This window comes from Strix aluco, chromosome 13, assembly GCF_031877795.1.
Source record: "Strix aluco isolate bStrAlu1 chromosome 13, bStrAlu1.hap1, whole genome shotgun sequence".
NCBI lineage: Eukaryota > Metazoa > Chordata > Aves > Strigiformes > Strigidae > Strix > Strix aluco.
Window position 1 is genome coordinate 7,061,695 of NC_133943.1, and position 17,926 is coordinate 7,079,620.

Here is a 17,926-nt window from a genome sequence, read left to right on the forward strand (position 1 = left end):
GACTATGTGGGAAAGCTGGATGGAGAGCAATGCCCTGACCTGGCTAAAAAGCTTCTGACAGTGGAGATGATAGCTGCAACTGGGCGTAGCAGTGGTCACAGTTAGCTGACATCTCCAGGTGTATCTATATGGTGCCACGTGGAGACACCCTATGAATCTCTTGCAACCAGAGGGATATCAGTGTTTCGGCATAACAATTTCTTTCTAAACATCTCCCTCCCAGCCAGCTGTAGAGGCCTGCCAGAGAGCCATTACACCACCGGTAACAAGTAATTGAGAACTGCACTAGCCTTTTTCAATACATCCAGCTCCTTTCTCATCTGAGAGCAGGCTTCTAGCCCGCTGCAGTAGGTGAACTGCTTTTATCATCCACAGGAGATCAAAGTCATGCAATTAATCCTCTCCCATACACAGGCTCTGTGCCCTCCCTTCCCTCTTCTCCCAGGAGCTGATGGTGTGAAGGGCTCAGCACAGCTTTCCTTGCCAGACTGGCCCAATGTCAGCTCTGCCGGGATAGTTTGAGGAAGCTGTTTACACAAAACATCAGCGGGTTTTTGATGGCTCTGAAAGATCTGGTAATTAATCCTCAGATGAAAGATAGAGTCTAGGAAGATGGCAGAAGAGGCTTACTACACTTACTACATTAATAACACCAGAGAATGGGTGGAGCCTTTAAATGGAGTGGGATTCATTTTTATTAATCCTGCCTTGGTCTGTCTCAGGAACAGATACTCACCTCCAGAAGGGTGTTTCCTGGCTCAGGCTGTGCAATAGGGCAGTTGTTTATAAGGGGGAAGATTAAAAACAACTGCTTCATTCTGTTTAGGGCTTTGAAAGTAGCATATTTGTGTCATTCTAAGAGCCATCTGGATGCAAATAGCAGCCCACAGCTTGAGGATTTCAACCCTTAGCCTCCCCACAGAGTGTGTTTGGGGACTGGGACTTTTGCTGCAGAAGGAAGGTGTGACAAAGGCAGCTGTGTGGGCTGTTTATATTGAATATGTAACATCCTCTGGGCAATTGGAAGCCTCAAAAACAGATGCCGAGTTGGGTCAGTCTTACCTGTAATGAGGTTAATGGTGAAGAGTCCTTGAGGATTTCCAGTTAAGATGTGAAAAGTCAGTTTGCCCTCTGAGCTAGAATCTGGATCTAAGGCATCAAGCTGAAGGACAGATGTGTTTCGTGGGGAATTCTCAATCACAGAGGCATAGAAGACAGGTCTGGACATCAGAGGTGGGTTGTCATTGGTATCGGTGACTTCAATATAAATTTCAGTCACAGAAGACAGAGGAATCGTTCCCAGGTCAAGAGCTAGCACTGTTAGCCAGTAGTGAGATGTTCCTTCTCGGTCGAGTGGTCCTATAGTTCGGATGGTGCCTAGAAGAATGACAGAATGTGCTTGTGAGGGATTTAAGGAACTCGGATCACTTTGTCCTTAATGCCAGACCAGTCTGTGTCTCTCATCTGCCTTCCTGGTCTTTGCTGCAGGTATAAACTCTGGCACCAACCTTGTATGGCTGCGAGATTGTGTGGAAGGTGAGGGCTTGCTTGTGCTGAGGATAATTTAATACACAAGCGAAAGGGAAGACCTTGGTATTTTGGGGGAGGACAGACATTGATTTTCCATTACTTTAAGGAGAAAAACCCTGCTTGCTCCTCCCCAGATACAGAGATGTATATTGTACACCCCTACACAAGCAAGAAAGATTTGAATGTACAGGACTTTGTAAATAGAGAGAATATAGAAATGTTCTATTGGGTTCAAAGAGTCAGGCCAAACACAGCATATAGTTTAAGTCTTTAAAGTACACCGTTAACTAAGCTGTCATTACCTGTGTCCTTTTCAATGCGGAAGACGGACAGGCCAGTGCCCTCTCGGAGGAAATATTGAACCTCTCCATCTTTCCCCTTATCGATATCTTTTGCTGTGACCGTCATCACTGACGTGCCCTCAGGGCTGTTCTCCTGCACCCAGCCTTTGAAGACAAAGGAGGCAAAGCGTGGTGGGTGCAAGTTCTCGTTGACATCAAGGATGTTCACTTCCAGGTGGCAGAGAGAAGAGCGAGAGAAAGGCTTCCCACTGTCACTGACCTGCACAGTTAGATTGTAAGAGTCCTTCTTCTCATAGTCCAGCTCCTTCTCCAACCGGAGTGCCCCGGTCAGCTTATCCACATGAAACATCATCTCCTCATCATTAATGAGGCTGTACCTCACCTCACCCCCAGAGCCAGCGTCTGGGTCAAAAGCCTCCAGAAACAGGAGAATGGTTCCCACAGGCAGGTCCTCTGGGACCTTCACACTGTTGAGGGCTGGGAGGCATTGCGGGGTGTTGTCATTTACATCCTCCAGAGTCACAATGAGATCCATAACTGAGAACAGCTGGTAGCCTGTCTTGGGCTGGTCCCTAGCTTCTATTTTCAGCACATAGCAAGGCCACAATTCTCTATCCAGGGCACCTGTAACTGTCACTTCTCCAGTGACACTGTTAATGGCAAACTTATCAGTGGGGGTTAGGAGAGAATATTTTATTCTCCCATTGTCATCTGTATCGGCATCTTCTGCTTTCATTTGAGCTATTGTTGTCCCTGTTGCTACATGTTCTGGTATCGCCACCCAGTAGGCACCTTGTGGGAATTTAGGAGTGTTATCATTGGTATCCAACACATTCACAGCCAAGAGTTTCCAAGATGATTTCTGTGGTGTGCCAAGGTCGTACACAGTAATGTTAAGAATGTAGAAGCTGGTTCGTTCATGATCTAGAGGAGAAAGGACTTGAAGGAGACCCAGTTCCAGGTCAATGGTAAAGCAACTGTCATCATTTCCATCTGAGATCACATAGACCAATTTACCATTAAAACCAGTATCAGGATCAATAGCTGACAGGTCAGCAATAGTTGAGTTGATGGGAACAGTCTCTATAATATCAATAGATCGTGGAAAGCTGTCATCAAACTTTGGAGCATTATGGTTTATAAGGTGCAAGTTCAGAGATGTTTCATCATCCTGCCCATGGCCCTGAGACTGAGACTCAATAGAGTGTATGATAGTTTCTGTTAGTTGTTTCAAGACTCCTGTTTCCTCACACTGCATTTTGACGGGGAGACCTTGGTTGACCACAGTGATATTTACAGATGTTGGCAAAGCGTAGTTCTCTCCATCTGTTGCAGTTATTTTCAAAGAGTAAAAAAGTGGTTGTTCAGAAGGAAGATCTCGCAGAGATATTCTAAGGGATATTACTCCAGAGATGGGATTCAGTTCAAAATGCCGTAACTCATTGCCAGACTTGATTTCATATTTGATATGCTGCAGCTCATCACTATCAATTGCAGAGACCGTGGCCACAGGATTTCCAACAGGAAAGTCCCGTGGGATTGTGCCACTGCAGCTTGCCTTCTCAAACACAGGAGCATTGTCATTGACATTGCTCAGCGTGAGGGAGACGTATACCTCTGTTTCATGGCGGAAGGGTGAGCCCCAATCTGACGCCCATACTCGTAGATGATACCATCTCTGCATCAACTCATAGTCCATTGACTTGGAGGTGGAAATGATGCCAGAATAGGGATCAATGACAAAGGGAACTGATTTCTGGTTGGCTATGGTGTAGGTGACAAAGCCATTGTCTCCTTCATCTTCATCTGTAGCCCTTACTGTTAAGATACTGGTGCCAGGAGGCACATTTTCATCAAAGGCCCCACGGTATGAAGACTGACTAAAACTTGGAGCATGATTGTTGCAGTCAGTGATGTCAACGACAACAGTAGTGGATGTGTGACTGTTAGCAGTTGTAACTTCAAGCTCAAAACGAGACTGCTCACGGAAGTCCATTGCTCTGACTGTAGTTATCAGTCCAGTGTGAGGATTGATTTTAAAGCTTGTGCTGTTAGGAGTAGGTCTCAAAATATATTTAAGATTTGGGAAGACTGGTGTGATCTTCACCATAACAACTTGACTTCCAGCTGGGGAAAATTCACTGAGCTGGACCCGGTACACTTCTTTCTCAAACCTGGCAGAGACATACTTGGAGGGAGGTATATGGATCACTCTAACAGGAGAGAACAGTGGAGGCTTGCTCTTGTCCTTGGCTTGCAGACTGAGGTTGAAACCAAACGGGTAAAGTAGCCAGTTGATCTCTTTGGTTGACACAATCATGAACTCAGTGCTCCCAAAGTAGGATTTGATGGCTTTGAAATGTCTTCCTGGATCTCCATCAACAAAGTCAACTGAATCTATCCCTCCTTCTGAGTCACCACTTTCTACAGACAGAGTTGCATAGAGAAAGTCATCGGCTGACTCAGGAGGTGTCACCTTCACTGAGGAGATAGAAGGGGGTTTCCTGGCAGATGGCTCCACTTGGATCATAAGACTAGCCAAGTTCCCAAAGCCGTTCCCCTCTGTGATCTTTCTCATTCTGTCTACAGCCAAAACCTGCAGGTGGTGCCTGCCTCGATGGGTGCTGTTTAGCCTACCTGTGGTCATAACTGCTCCCGTAGTGGGGTGAACGGTGAATAGGTTGGACTTGGTGTTGAGGGCATAGTAGAACTCGGCATTCTGGCCAGCGTCAGCGTCAGTGGCACTGAGCATGCTGACCACTGTTTTCAGAGGAGTGTCTTCTCTGATGGACACTTTGTAGGAGGGAGGTGAAAAGAGAGGTTTCAAGTCATTTCTGTCCAGAATGTGGATCAAGACTTTGGCCCAGGCTTCGTAGGCAAAGGTGCTCTCTGTGGCCTTGATTATTAACATATAACTGTCTTTGACCTCTCGGTTTAAAAGTGCTGTGTTGCTGCTCCTGGTTCTTATTCTCAAGAAGCAGAAATCCCCGATCACATGCTCCTCTGTTTTAAAGAGACCAGTGTTGTCACCAGAGGCTATTCTGTATCTGATGTCCCACTCCGGGTCTGTTTTGTAAATACCCATTTTGACATAGCTCTCCACGTAAGTCTTGGGGGCTGAATTCTCATAGATGGTGGCATTGTAGAAGAAGTGGGTGAAGTGCAGAGGGGAAGTATTGCCTTTCTCACAGCTCGCCTTGTGGACCACACAGTGCATCAGGAAAACAGCAAAACTCAGGAAGTGCCTCCTGATAGTGACTTCCATGGTGTGGTGTCTCCTTGGGTCCTGCAGGTGGCAAAGGAAGAATATCGATAATTTTCATTAAGGCCAGTGTGCTAGGGAGAGAAGTCCCCATGGGCTCAGCCTCACCTCCCTGCTCTCTCTACCCCGACTTTTGCTGGTGTGGTTGTTAGCTGAGCTCTTCTTCCCTCTGTCCCAGTGGGAGACCTGTCCTCCCACACCCCCATGCTGGCTCAGATCTATTCACTTTCTTTCCTTCACTTTTTTGCCCTTATAGAGGGCAAAATGTGAAAAGCCATGCAAAATGCTCTGATCAGGCTGACTCCCTATTCTGCAAATGATCTTCCCCACCCTTCATTCTGCCTTCTCCCTAGTCAAACAGCATATTTGAACTCTCCACCCCCAGTCCAAACCTCGCTTCAGTTTTGTCTCTCCATCCTCCTTTTCCCATCTTAACTTCTCTCTTCACACAAGTTCTTGCAAAGTGTTTTCAAGAGTCAATATACAAACTGTGATTTGATGTCTCTGTCTGTGGCTTATCTTCCCTTTCCTCTGCCCTCTCTCCCCTCCCCCTGTTACAGCAATCTGTTCTCCTTCCCCAGCAGAGATGCCCTGCTATGTTGTGCAAATTCCTTCTGAATGGCCTTTTTGACTCAGTTACCACAAAGTTTTTCTAATTTGCGGGTCTGACCCTGGCTGCCTCCTCTGTGTTGCTTGAAAGAGCAGATTTCTAGCAAGACACTTTGACCATGTCACCCTTAGCCATTGAGTAATCTCTCTCTGGTTCCTCCCTTCTCACTGCAAAACCCCAGGGTCAGGATTCCTGCGGAAGATCTGCCATCTGTGACCACCTGCCATCAACTTCCTTCTGTAACGATTCCTGAACATCTGTGGCTCCATGATTTATCTCTGTGAATAAGGTGTATCAAAGAAGGAACTGGGGAGCACGTAGGTGATTAACAAGGATGTAACTTTATTAGTGAGTTTTGCAGAGCTTGTTAAAGGATCAAGGCCTGCTCTTTTCAAAAACTAAGTGCGTGCTGCTGTGTGTGCATTTAGGGGTTGAAACCAGGGATAAGCTAAATATAGGCGCATATATTTCCCCTAGATATTCCAGGAGATCTTTATCTAGAACTGTTTCTTCCTCTTTTAAATTTAAATTATATATCAAGTACCTGCCAGTCATTTGGCACATTCCTTATTTAAACAGGGAAGACTTGTTTTTCCAGACACTTTTTCAAGACTCATCTCTTTAAAAGCCAGAACTAGTTCAATTTATAAGTTGAATGCTAAGAACAAATTATTGGAGTCTAACTAACAACATGTGTCATATTCTCTCACTGAGATATCTAATTACCAACAAACACAAAGCTGTAAATTTCATACTCCCTTCAAATCCCTTTTTCCTCGGTAAACAGGTGCCAGCCATCCAGCAATCTCCCTGCTGTGGTCATTCTTTTTTGAAACAAATACTCTGAAGCTGAAGTGAAACTATCAGAATTTGTAGAGAAGTCGACACAATTTGGATTTGACAAAATTCAGACTAATTTTTTTAATGACATCATTTCACTTCTAGGAAATACAGTGTAGTCCCAAATGTACAGCAAATGAAAGAAAATCTTGGAGGACAGGGCTAGGTGATCCAGAAGGGCATGTGGTTCCTTCTGAGAAGCTGAAAACCATGTTCTTAAAAGCTCTGCTTGTTACTTAACAACGCTTAAGAGTTTTGCAGCATGTAGGGACTTGCCTAGAGCTGCTCCCTTCCAACATTTTCAACTGCTGAACCTGGAAAGAAGCTGTACGCATGCTGCATGCGCGGCGTGTGTCTACTAGGACTGCAGAGCAGGAAAAGTCACATACAATTCAGAGTAGAATAAGACAGCAGAACAAAACAGCAACAAAAACCAGTGCTGTTGCATGAACAGCAGAATTAATGAAGTCGATCACTTTGTATCTGGGCTAATTGACTTTTTAATTGAATTGTACTGAAATGGCAATGTGAACTCATCTCTTATAAGACATGAGAGAAGCCACAAGGCAGAGACATTATGAACTCCACAACCACAAGAAAAGCTGGAGCTAGAGCACATGCCTTCCTGGGCACCAGCAATTCAATATGGGAGGATAACCTTGAGCAAGGAGTGGGTTTTCTGGCATTTAACAAGATGCAAACTTTCTTCTAAATCTCTCCTGGAGCATCCTTAACCTCACTCTTGCTTGTAGATTTCCTGACATCTGAAAAGGGCTTCACATACATTGCTGTTTTTCCCTCTGTGGGGGCATTAGCAGGGTTTTACTCCTCTGTCCAGCTAATTATTTTGCAAAACCTGTCATGACCTCATATTTCTGAGAGCTTTGCTCTCAATTACAAGCTGGGCTGAAAGTAGTCAATGGCTTCAGCAGTTATTATGAGGGATGGAGAGGAACTACACACATGGGGCATGAGGCAGAAGCCTCATTTCCTCTGGAAATGATCTGAAACTTTGACAGACATAGCCAAAACTTACAGAGAATTTTCTAGGAAGCATCACTATCAGCTTTTGAAGTCTAACAGTTTCTCTTTGTGGCAGGATCCATGCCCAAAGCCCCAACATTAGCACAGAGAGCCTGTTGTGTCCCCTGACACCAACTACCTGTGCTCTGAGATGTGCTACTTTATCACCTTTATTAGTGCATGCGCATCTGCTTGGACAATTTCTGTACCAATATTGCTGGGAAATCCTATGTGCAGTTCCACACAAGCCCATGTTTGTTGTATTTTATTTTACCAGAATAAGATGGAGAGGATTGGTGACAGTAGAGTCCTTCAAGACTTGGCCTATTCCAGTTGAGTGTCCTGGGACTCCCAGGAGAGCTTACATCTTCCCACCCTGGGACTGGAAACCATCACCTACTACTTGTAGCCTGAAGTTTCTTCTTTAGTAGATTGCTCCATGAAACAATGACACACACTGGATGTCTTGTTTCTCTTTCTCCAGCATGGTTTTAATGTAATTTCAAGAATAACAGATCTCCCAGGAGATAACTGTGCAGTACCTGCTCTTTCTCCTACTTCTGGGATCATTTACACCACATTCGCAATGCAGACCCATCCAGAAGTGAGACTGGGACATTTCCAGAGGCTGTGGTGAAGCTTAACAGAAAAATGGGGCACAATGCTCTGAGCAGAGGGCAAATTGGGTTAACTACTGCCTTGGCTCAGCCCCAGTGAAAGTCCCTGGAAGGTGTCTGTAACAAACTAGCAGAAAGGAGGTGGTTTTCTATGACTCTTGTACTGTGGGTGGGAAAGTTGTGTATAATGTGAAAATAGCATAAAATCAATTAACTAGCCCTTAAAATCCCAGATGTAGGTGACTGTCAAGGAGGGGCAGCACTGCTAAGCTCAAGGGTCCTTGCAATGGAGTTCAAGGATCTCCATGTTGAAACTGGGTGAAATCAACTGTGGCTGTGACAGATTTTTCATGTAGATTAGGAGAAACATTTTTGCTGTTTTTCTGAGCTGTGCTATCCCGTGTCCTTGTGCTGACAGTAATTAGTGCATGATCCATGGGACTCCTGGCAAGGGCCATACCTACTTCAGGGCTGCCAGATAAGCTCCCAGCATTAAACACTTAAACACCCTCACCTGCCTCTGGTCCCTCATTTCATGGGATCTGTTATTTCTACTCCTGAAAGCTCTCTGCTTCTTGCTTTCATGGCTCCCCTGGGCACGGATGCCCTCCTGGAGCTGGTTGCCCATGGGGAGGCAGATGTGTTGGAGAAAGCCCATTGGTGGGATGGAGTGAGGAAGGGAAGACATGCTCCCGACTGAGGGAAATACCAGGGCACCATTATGTGGTGATTCAGCCTCTTCTCCTAATCACCAGACTAGGATCAGAGAGCCTCAAGGGGCTTCACCCTCAGCCCTGTAGATGCAAACTCCCCTCAGAGCAAGTAAACATTTGGTGTATCTCTAATCAGAGCCTAAGCGCGCGTCTAAATTTAACATCCAAATTGTGATCCTCTGTCAAAGACATGCCCAAATCTGTTGGTTTGAAATGAAGGAACAAACACAGCGCCGAGGTTCAAAGTGTGTGCGTGGGGAGGCTGTGGAGATGGGCAATTTGGGGGGATTGGTGCAGGGCACGGCTACTCCAGCTGGCTGGGGTGAGCGGCTGGGGCATGGCCTCGGGGGTCCTCCCAGGGGTCTCCTGCAATGTGCAAGCTGTTACGTTTGTCGGCCATATCGCAGAAAAGTGCTGCAGCCTGCCAGGAATCAGGTGTGGCCCCAGCCCCACCTTTCGATTCCCTTCAAGAGAAGAATTTAAAAGCCATAAAAACCCCAAACACAAAACAAGGTGAGAGCTGAGTGCACCAAAAGCAGCATTCCCCATGTTAGCTGTGGTGGGGGCTTGGCCCAAAGTTTTGAGATCAGAAGATTAGAGAAAAATCATCATTTTCATAGGAAAATAAGGACAACTCTTCCCTTATTGCTCTTTTCCCAGCACACATCCCAAACTCTCTTTTTCTCTCTTTCTTTCTCTCTTGCTCTCTTCCCTGCCCCTCCCCTCCCTTCTCTCTCCCTTTTTTTCTTCACTACAAGAAACATCCTCCTCCCCCTGGATAGGTACCAATCAAAACCATCCTCAAGCACATCAACATCTTTGTTGGAGGCTACAAGCACTAGGAGCTGTGAGGGAGAAGGGACATCTGCTTAGTTGTTCAAATAATCAATGATGGGGCAGTTTAATGGTGGGTCTGAATTTCAATGGTCATTGAGGAACAGGGACAGAGAGTAGAAGAAGTAAATCAGAGAGGATGGTGGGTACAGGCTTTGGGAAAGTGGATAGGAGTTGGCACTCTGTCTTCTCCTGGCTTGGGTAGTAGCTGAGCAGAATGGGTTTGGCTACAGTTGGGGCAATATCTTTACAGCCGCCTGACAAATAGCATCAACCAGAAAGCAGTCCCTGGGTTGGAAACTCACAGATTAAAAAGTACACTTCTTGTACAGGTATTGAGCCACGTCTGTGAGATGTTTTGATTCCCAGCACTGAAATAATCTGTGTACACCCTGCGTGGGGGTTGGGATGCTTGGTTAATGTTTGCCCTTTTCTTTGCCGCAGCAATGCTGATGGGAATTAGATCCTTTTCCATTTGGTGCCTTGCTCAGTTTTGGCGAGTTCCCCGCCAGTTGCTCACAAAGCTGGGCTGTGGGGTTTGAATTCTGTGGGGGAGATGGGTATTTTTTGAACTGTTTTGTTGGACTTCAAAAAACAAACCAATCCATCCCTTCTCAAGCCATGGCACAGAGCTGTTCCCATGATCTCGTCAGTGTTTCTCTGAATGGGATGCTGAAATCGGGCTAGCAGCTGGCACTGTCCTTGGAGATCCTGCTCCTGCATTCTGTTGTGCAGTCTCTGCTTGGTTTTGCAGCAAAGCAGAAGAAATAAATCCTGGAGGTACTACACAAAGACAGGAAACTAATGAAAAGAGCCCCTGAAGTTATGATGTTTTCTTCTTTAATGTATCTCGGGGTTTTCCAGTGCCCGTGGATGGTTTTCTTAGGGCTGATGTTTGCAGAACTGTGTTCTGCAACAGCCTGCTTGGGGGCTGTGTTAGTGTGGGTAGAGCTTTTTTTCTGGACTTGCAGATTCCACCAGGGTGCAGTTGGGCTGTTATCTCCCCCTCTCAACTTCCCAGTCCCTGAATGGCTTGGATAGACCTTTGGAAATTGTTTCCAGATTGCTAAACAGCCTGGAGCAAGGTGGCTGATCGTTTAAAACCTGGTGCCTTTTACAACCAAGGTCTGCCCTTGCTCAGAGTGACCTGTGAAACGCTGCTCATGTCGTGTAGTGAGTGGCCTGTGGGCAGTGCCCACACCCTGCGCTGTAACAATTTCAGGGTTCAACTCCGTTCCTGGTGGTAAAGCAGCTGTGTGCTGGCAGGGTGGGCCGTACCGGGGGCTTCTCAGCTGCAGAGCCATGGAAAGCCATGGGATTAGTGTCATGCTGATGCGTGAGCAGTGACTCTTGCTTGGACTGCTCAGCATGGCAGGGGGGTCACACACAGGTCCCTGAGCAGAACAGATACAGTCCTACGAGCAGCACAGAGATGCTCCTCCCATCATGTGCCAGCTGGGCCAGGCAGGCGCTTCAACCCTGGGGAGTCTGGGTACCCCGGGAGCTTGGACCGGCAGTCTCTAAGGGGTGTTAGAGGAACAGAGAGTCTCGTGAAGGCATTTGAGGGAAGCCTGTGAGTCATTGACTTGTGTGGGGCAATCTGGGCCTGGGTTGGTAGACCTGGCATGGTGCTGGGACACCCTTTTTCTCTAGCCAGGCTACATTGCTGCAGGGGTTGGTAAAAAATGCTTAATTCTGAGACAGCACTGCCTTCTCTGGGTCTAGTCTGCTGCAGCCAGTGGACCTGCAAGGGGTCCTGCTAGGACCACCATTCAGGGCTGACAGCAAGAGCGTGGTGGGATGCTGTGAAGGCAGATGTGCAAGACATGGGCAGGTTGTGCAGGAAAGGAGAGAGTGGGATGGTCTTCCACATGGGAAGGGTGGCTGGAAAGTGTTTAGTTACTCTGATGTCCCATCCCTCCTTCCCCCATACAGCTGAATGCTTTTGCCACCTTTGTCACCATGACAGTTGTTCACAAGTTGGATGCTCAGATCCAGACTGGCTCTACAGGCACCTTCCTCCATGACATCTTACTGTGGCCTCCTCCAGCCAGCCGCTCATCCCCTTCCCCCTCAGACATCTCGCCCATTGCCCCATCATCATGGCTCTGACTGTACCCTGCTGCTCTACCTGCTGCCCTGGTTCTCTCCTCCACCAGGGCAAACAGGCACTACATATCTTTGCCTCCAAGCCATCCTCTGTCCATGAGCAAGACACCACCTTGTATGTGAAGCCAAAGGCTTTCTCTTGTCACCTTTCCACCTGCGGTGTGCGTTTCTGTCCAATGCTCTGTGAAGAACCCAGGGAGAGCCTGATTTTGTACTGCTGCCAACACCTAAGCCTGGCTCACATATGTCACATAGCTGAGGTTTCTCTGTCATTGTTGTAAGCTTCCAGAAGCTTGTCTGTTAGGCACAGGAGAACTTGAACAGGCTTGAACTCCTCATAGAGTTATAAGGGTCACTGATCTTTATCTGTCTTGGCATTGCAACATCATTTTAGAGAAAGAGCTGATCACACAGCTCCAGAGCTGTCGAGCCCTCAGTAGGGGTCTGGGGTCACTGCAGGAGGCCTTGGGGGGATGAGGGAACCTTGCAGCGCCAACTGCCTTGCTGCTGGCTCCTGTCCCAGAGAAAGTGTGACATCAGGGAGGTTGACTTGCTTGTGCCAAGGGGCAGGGGGAAGCATCCTTATGCATTATTCCTAATCCCCTTCCTCTGCTCTCCCCCAAAAAGATCAGCTGTTTTTCCCTCCTCACTGATCGCTTCCTGCCCTCCCCAGTTATTGGCATGGGGGGTAAATCCTGCCTGTGTTCCAGAAGCTGCCATTGCACAGATAACCAGGGATGTTGGGGGGTGGTTGGCTATCTCCTTGGCCAAGGACATCAGCTAAAACAGCCAGGAGACAGGGAGGAAACAGCAGATCCCACCGGTGGCTCTGATGGGAAGGGGGTACTTGTTGCCTGTGAAAAGAAACAGCCCTGGGGGCTGGAGATTGGCAGTGCCGGTGGGGAGGGGGCTCAGTGGGAGCCACTCACCAGGCAGCGTGTGAGGGGCCCAGGGGCTGGGCACTGCAGTGCAGCAGCCCAAACATGTTGACACAAGAGCCAGCTGCAGTGTGCCAGGTACTCACGTGAGCGTGCCCCAACTCTGCTGCTGGGACTGTGCATCTCTCTCCAGGATTCAGCTCCCATAGAGGCTGTTAGTGCCAAGGGCCACATACCTCGGTCACTACAAACTAGGTGGCCCAGCAGGCATGCGGTGACCATCAGCACAGGCTGTGAGAGCCCACAATGGATCCTGGGCTCTTTCTTGATTGCTTCCTCCTGCCAAAACTCATACTGAGCCTTTCACATTTTCCTCATGCTTGGGATGCAAATTATCTTGTACTGATAACCATTCCCCTGTCTGCAAACCTCTGAGGGAAGCTGGTGCGTGGGACCGTGTTGTCAGTCCTCCCTGCTACCTTTTGGATCCACTGGCCAGTTTCAGCCAAATTTAACCAGATAGGTAAAGACTTGAAAGGAGTTAAGTTTGCACAAGCTTGTGAAAAGCAGCAGGAGAGAGGAGAGAAATCCAAATTAGGACTCCCAGCTGGAAGAAAAGGCTCTAATGTGAGCCCAACCCGATTATTAGACATCAGAGAATCCACACAAGAGAGAGCGCCCCAGGCAACCAAGCTTCATGAATTCTGCTGCTCTCAAAACAGCTGTTTATTTAGGTTCTGCAAAGCCTGTGAGATCCTTTCTGGGATCCCAGCACACAACTCCCATCTGACCCACCAGAGCTGTGAGTCCAGACTGGGCTCAGCTCCCACCCCAGCCTGGAGAGAGGAGCAGCTCCGCCCAGTGTTTGAAGGGGCTTTAACCCTGAGCTGTTTGACCCTGTGAGTCCTCTTCCGCACCTTAACTCAACCTGGATGTTTGCAGCGAGGACACTGGCTACATCACCTGAGTGCTGGTAGTCCTCTGATGCCATTTCTGTGATTCCTTGTGGTGAACATACATGTTATCCTGTGATCAGTAAAGTTTGTTGGGAAGGAGTCCAAGAGCATCTTGGCATGAAGAGCTGGGTGAGGGACCATGTGCCCTGCCAGACGCAGGTAAGGAGCCCCGGTGCTCAGCAGGACGTGGACCACTCGACTTCTCTCTGCCCTGCAGCACAGCCCTGGCCCCCGTGCTTCCTTCCTCACCTTTTTTTCTCCTACCAGCCAATTCTCATTCACCCGCAGACCTGTCCCTGCACTGATACGAAGATATTCTCATTCCCCTGTCCAGCACCCTGCTGGTCTTTCCCTTCTGGTGCCTGAAGGTGAGCACAGAGAGCAGCTTTCTGCTCTACCTGCAGCCTCTTTCACTCTGTTGCCATCTGTTTGCCTTGCGATGCTCCTTCCCATCCCTCTTCCATGTTTGGAGGCAGTGTAAGGACACAGAGGACAGTGAATGAATGAGATGATCAGGGCATGATCCTCCCTCGTAAAAGGATGGCTGGCCAGGATGCCAGTAGCTGTGCCACAGAAATTCCCTGCAGCGGACCTTTATTGAGTGCAAAGAGATACCTGCAAGCTGATAGAAAACCTTCGGCTCCCAGACCTGCCTGCCCTCAGGAAACCTGCCCACAGCAGCCCATCTCCTCTGCTGTATCCACAGTGCCATACAAGTGGATGCAAAGCTAGCCCCCCTTGTCTGGGGAGCTCAGGGTTTCACTGGAGAAAAGATTAACCCCTGAGACAGGCATGTTTGCCCAGGCTGGTCTCATTGCCACAGCGTGTCCTTGTCAGCTCTCGTTAAGGTCCCAGCACAAGTTGCTACCTCCCACTCTGGACTGTCTGCTGGAAACACATTTCTGAAAGCTCTCACCATTGCAACACCTCTGTGACCACACTTGGCCATCTCTATAATCTCTCTCCCAAAATGGCCAGTTTTGATTGCTTAGTGGAGAGGCATAAGAAACAAGGCACGTGTAACGTGCTCCTTCTTCCACTTTCCAGCATCAGTGCAAGTACACAGTTGTGTCTAATAACCTCCACTGGAGCAATCCATCCCAAATGGATCGAAGCCTTGTTTGAAGCCAAGTATACTTTTGGCCTCTGCAATATCCTGTGGCAATGTGTTCCAGAATTTAATTATGCCCTCTGTGTGGAAAAAAAAAATAAAATACTTCCTTTGGTTTGTTTCAAACCTGCTGCTTGTTCATTTCTGAGCTACAAACCTCCTAAGAGCCCTTGCAGCCTGCCCCTCCCTGGAGCTCCTTCTTCCAAGACTTAGGAAAGAAAGTTTCTTTGCTAATAAACCAGTACCTACCCATTGCCAAGGAAGAAGTGTGGTTGAAAAATTGCTTGCTCAGCAAATCAGCTTGCTAATAGACAATGGAGCATCGGTGTTGCCAACCCAGTTTAAAAAAAAAAAAAAAAGGGATGAAGGTATTTAATCCTCTTAGGCTTGCGCATGATACAGAAGAAAGCCCACTGCTGCTGGAGGTGCAGCTGCACTCACATACTCCACACGTGGCAAAAAAACAAAGCGAGGTGCACGGAGCAGGGAATGCCATTTCTGTAGCATGGAGGTAGCTGGAACGATCCTGTAGGACTTGCCTTGGAGCAGTTGGCAGGAGCGTAGGATGCAAAATGCATTAGTTTCTAACAGATGTTTGATTCCAGGTGTTACGCCTCCTTTGAACTCTCCCTTCGTACATGAATGATGCTTGTTTGTTTGGAGGGCTGGGAGACGCACTGGTTTCTGAGAGCATTAGGATTTGAAACACGCTCCTGGTGCGAGCTGTAGCTAAGGAACAGGCTCAGGAGAGGAGCAGATAGATCCTGCTGCGCGCTCTGCTCTGCAGGCAGGGTGGTTGGGCTTAATTTTGCAGCGTTACAGAGTACATTAGAGCACAGGCAGACGGGGAGAAGCAGAGAGACTGAAGCCCCTGGCTGGGTTAGAAACCCCTTGCCTGCTCAGTCCCTCAGGAACCCCAACCTCTTATCAGACAGGCGGATGTCCCTGAACTGTTCCCGATAAGGTGAGGTGCGCTGCATATTAGGAGGTGATAAGGGTGCACAATACCAAGCCGGTGATTTTGCCTCCTCGAATACCGAGACAGCCCAGCCTTCCTCAGCAGCCCGATACAGACTGTTTGCTTTCCGTCCCGAGGCTCTGATAACCTCCTAGGTCTCTCTAGCTGACAGCCTGGAGAGCCGTGGCAGCTCCCTATGCATCCCATGTCCACTCTTTGGCCCCCCGAGTGCCAGAGCAGAGGATGAAGTGGGCTCCGTGCCCTCCTGCCTGGATCCAGGGCACCCTGGGCGAAACGGGAGCCTGTGGGTCACAGCCCTGCCTGCCCCAGCAAAGCCTGCCCAGCTCAAGCCGCCGCACAGCCTGAGTTTCCATGTGTCCTGGAAACTCAGCCCTTTGCAGCCCCAAACCCAAGTGAGCACCAGCTTTTTCAAGAGTTTTGTCCAAAACAACCCCTGCCGTGTGACAGTTGATCTTTGCCCCTCTGGAGTGTGGCACTCCACCAAGTCTGCCTTTAATTCCCCCAGGAGGCTGATTAGCTGATAACTGCTGTTTGGAAGGGCCCTGTTTGATCCAAGTGCCCAGGACTCCCACTCTATTTCCACCTCTTTTCCTCAGCACCGCGCACATACACGGGAAATAATTCCTGCACGCCCTGAACTGGGACTGGATTTGCTCTGGGATTTCATCTTATTTTGCCATCAGGCACCTGACAGTGAACAAAGTTGCACTGATGCAGACACACACACGTTTACGTACGCGCTCCCGTGCGAAGTGGGGATGGTGGCTCTCGCTTCAGCTCCCTGGCTCTGCTGCTGGTCGCGGAGCGGGACCAGGGCAGGTGAGGAGTTCTTGCCTGGCTGTACAAGGAGGTAGGGCTGGGAAACGCCAGCACTGTGACTACTCTCAGGGATCCCCAAGGCACAGCAAAGTTTGAGGTGACAATGGAAGTGGTTTAATGGGGAACACGGAGACAGAGCTTGGAGTGGTACCGCCTCACCCCGGTTAGTGAGGTTGTATATGGCCAACAACTGAGCCTACAGCCGGACGCCATCGCTGCTCCCGCAGCAGTACATCCATTTACTCCAGCACAAGCATGCTCCCTGCAGAAATCCTGCCCCATGCAGACACCTGGAGCGCTTCTCTGTTCAGTCCCTCCTCACCCGCCTTGCTCAGCAGTATGGCTTCCATGCTTGCTACCTGGAGCCCACCTGCTTGCACTGGCTGCAACGTGCTAAACTTTCCCAGCTAAGACCAGATGCAAACTTTGTGCAAACACAGCTGAAGTTTTCCTGGCTCCTTCCATACCCCTTCTAATGCTAGGGCTGACAGAAGGAAGGAAAAGATGAAAGGCTCTCCCTTTGCATCCCGAATCCCTATCTTTAGGATAAGGCTGTTTCCAGCAAAAGTTACTCACAGGCAAAAGCAGTTTCATGACTAAATCTCTGCATCCTCCATGCCTTCCTCCATCCATGCTGTACAGACTGCTCCCTGAGTCATTTCAACTTCCCACACCAGCGAGCAGCGTGCCTTACCTGTTGCAACAGGAGGGAGACCTCTCCTGAAGTTTACTGCCTCTCTGCTCTCACTGCTGAAAATCCTCTCCCGCAGCAGCACCTCGCTGGCTGCCGGGGGTCCATGGTGCTTGGAAATCAGAGGAGAGGGCTCAGAGAACTTCCTGCAAGAAGGGATTTTTCTGGCTGAAACTCCGGCAGCACAGGTTGAGAGCAGCAAGGGAGAAAGTTGCAGGAGGTGGAACTGCCTCGCTGAAGAGCCAGCCCTTCCGTGACGGACTGGAGGAGGAGGAAGAGGAGAGGCATCGCCCGCTCCCTCGCTGGAGAAGTGAACTTGTGTGTGTGTGTATGTCAGAGCTGGGCAAGGACCCAAGCCTTAGAGCCAAATAATCGCAGAGCTTTTTACTGTTAGATTAACTAGTATTGCCATGAAATCCAGGACCTCAGCTACAAGAGTGTGTGTGTGTGTGTGGGGGTGCAGAATATGTCAGGTAAATCCCTCCAACACACCTGAAAAACCCAAAGATTGTTTTTAACTAGCTGCCAGGTGGGTGTTGCAAGGAGGGATGGGGAGAAGGGGGTGGGGGAAACCTGAATCTGCCCTCAGAGCAGCTGCGTGCGGAGAGACACTTTGAAGGTTGTTGTTGTTTGTGTTGGGGGAGCCCCCAGA

The 17,926-nt window shown here is 48.8% G+C and overlaps 1 protein-coding gene across 2 annotated transcripts in view; it reads right to left on the reverse strand.

Annotated features, from left to right (window-relative positions):
- FAT2 (FAT atypical cadherin 2) overlaps positions 1-17,493 on the reverse strand; it is a 59,735-nt gene extending 42,242 nt beyond the window's left edge. For both annotated transcript variants that reach the window (XM_074838650.1, XM_074838648.1), the window contains exons 1-3: positions 17,278-17,493; positions 1,833-5,118; positions 1,063-1,377 (exon numbers count right to left, since the gene is read on the reverse strand). In XM_074838650.1, coding sequence (XP_074694751.1) covers positions 1,063-1,377; positions 1,833-5,097 — 3,580 coding nt within the window. In that variant the 5' untranslated portion in view covers positions 5,098-5,118; positions 17,278-17,493. The remainder of the gene's footprint in view (positions 1-1,062; positions 1,378-1,832; positions 5,119-17,277) is intronic.
- Between the last annotated feature and the right edge of the window lie 433 nt (positions 17,494-17,926).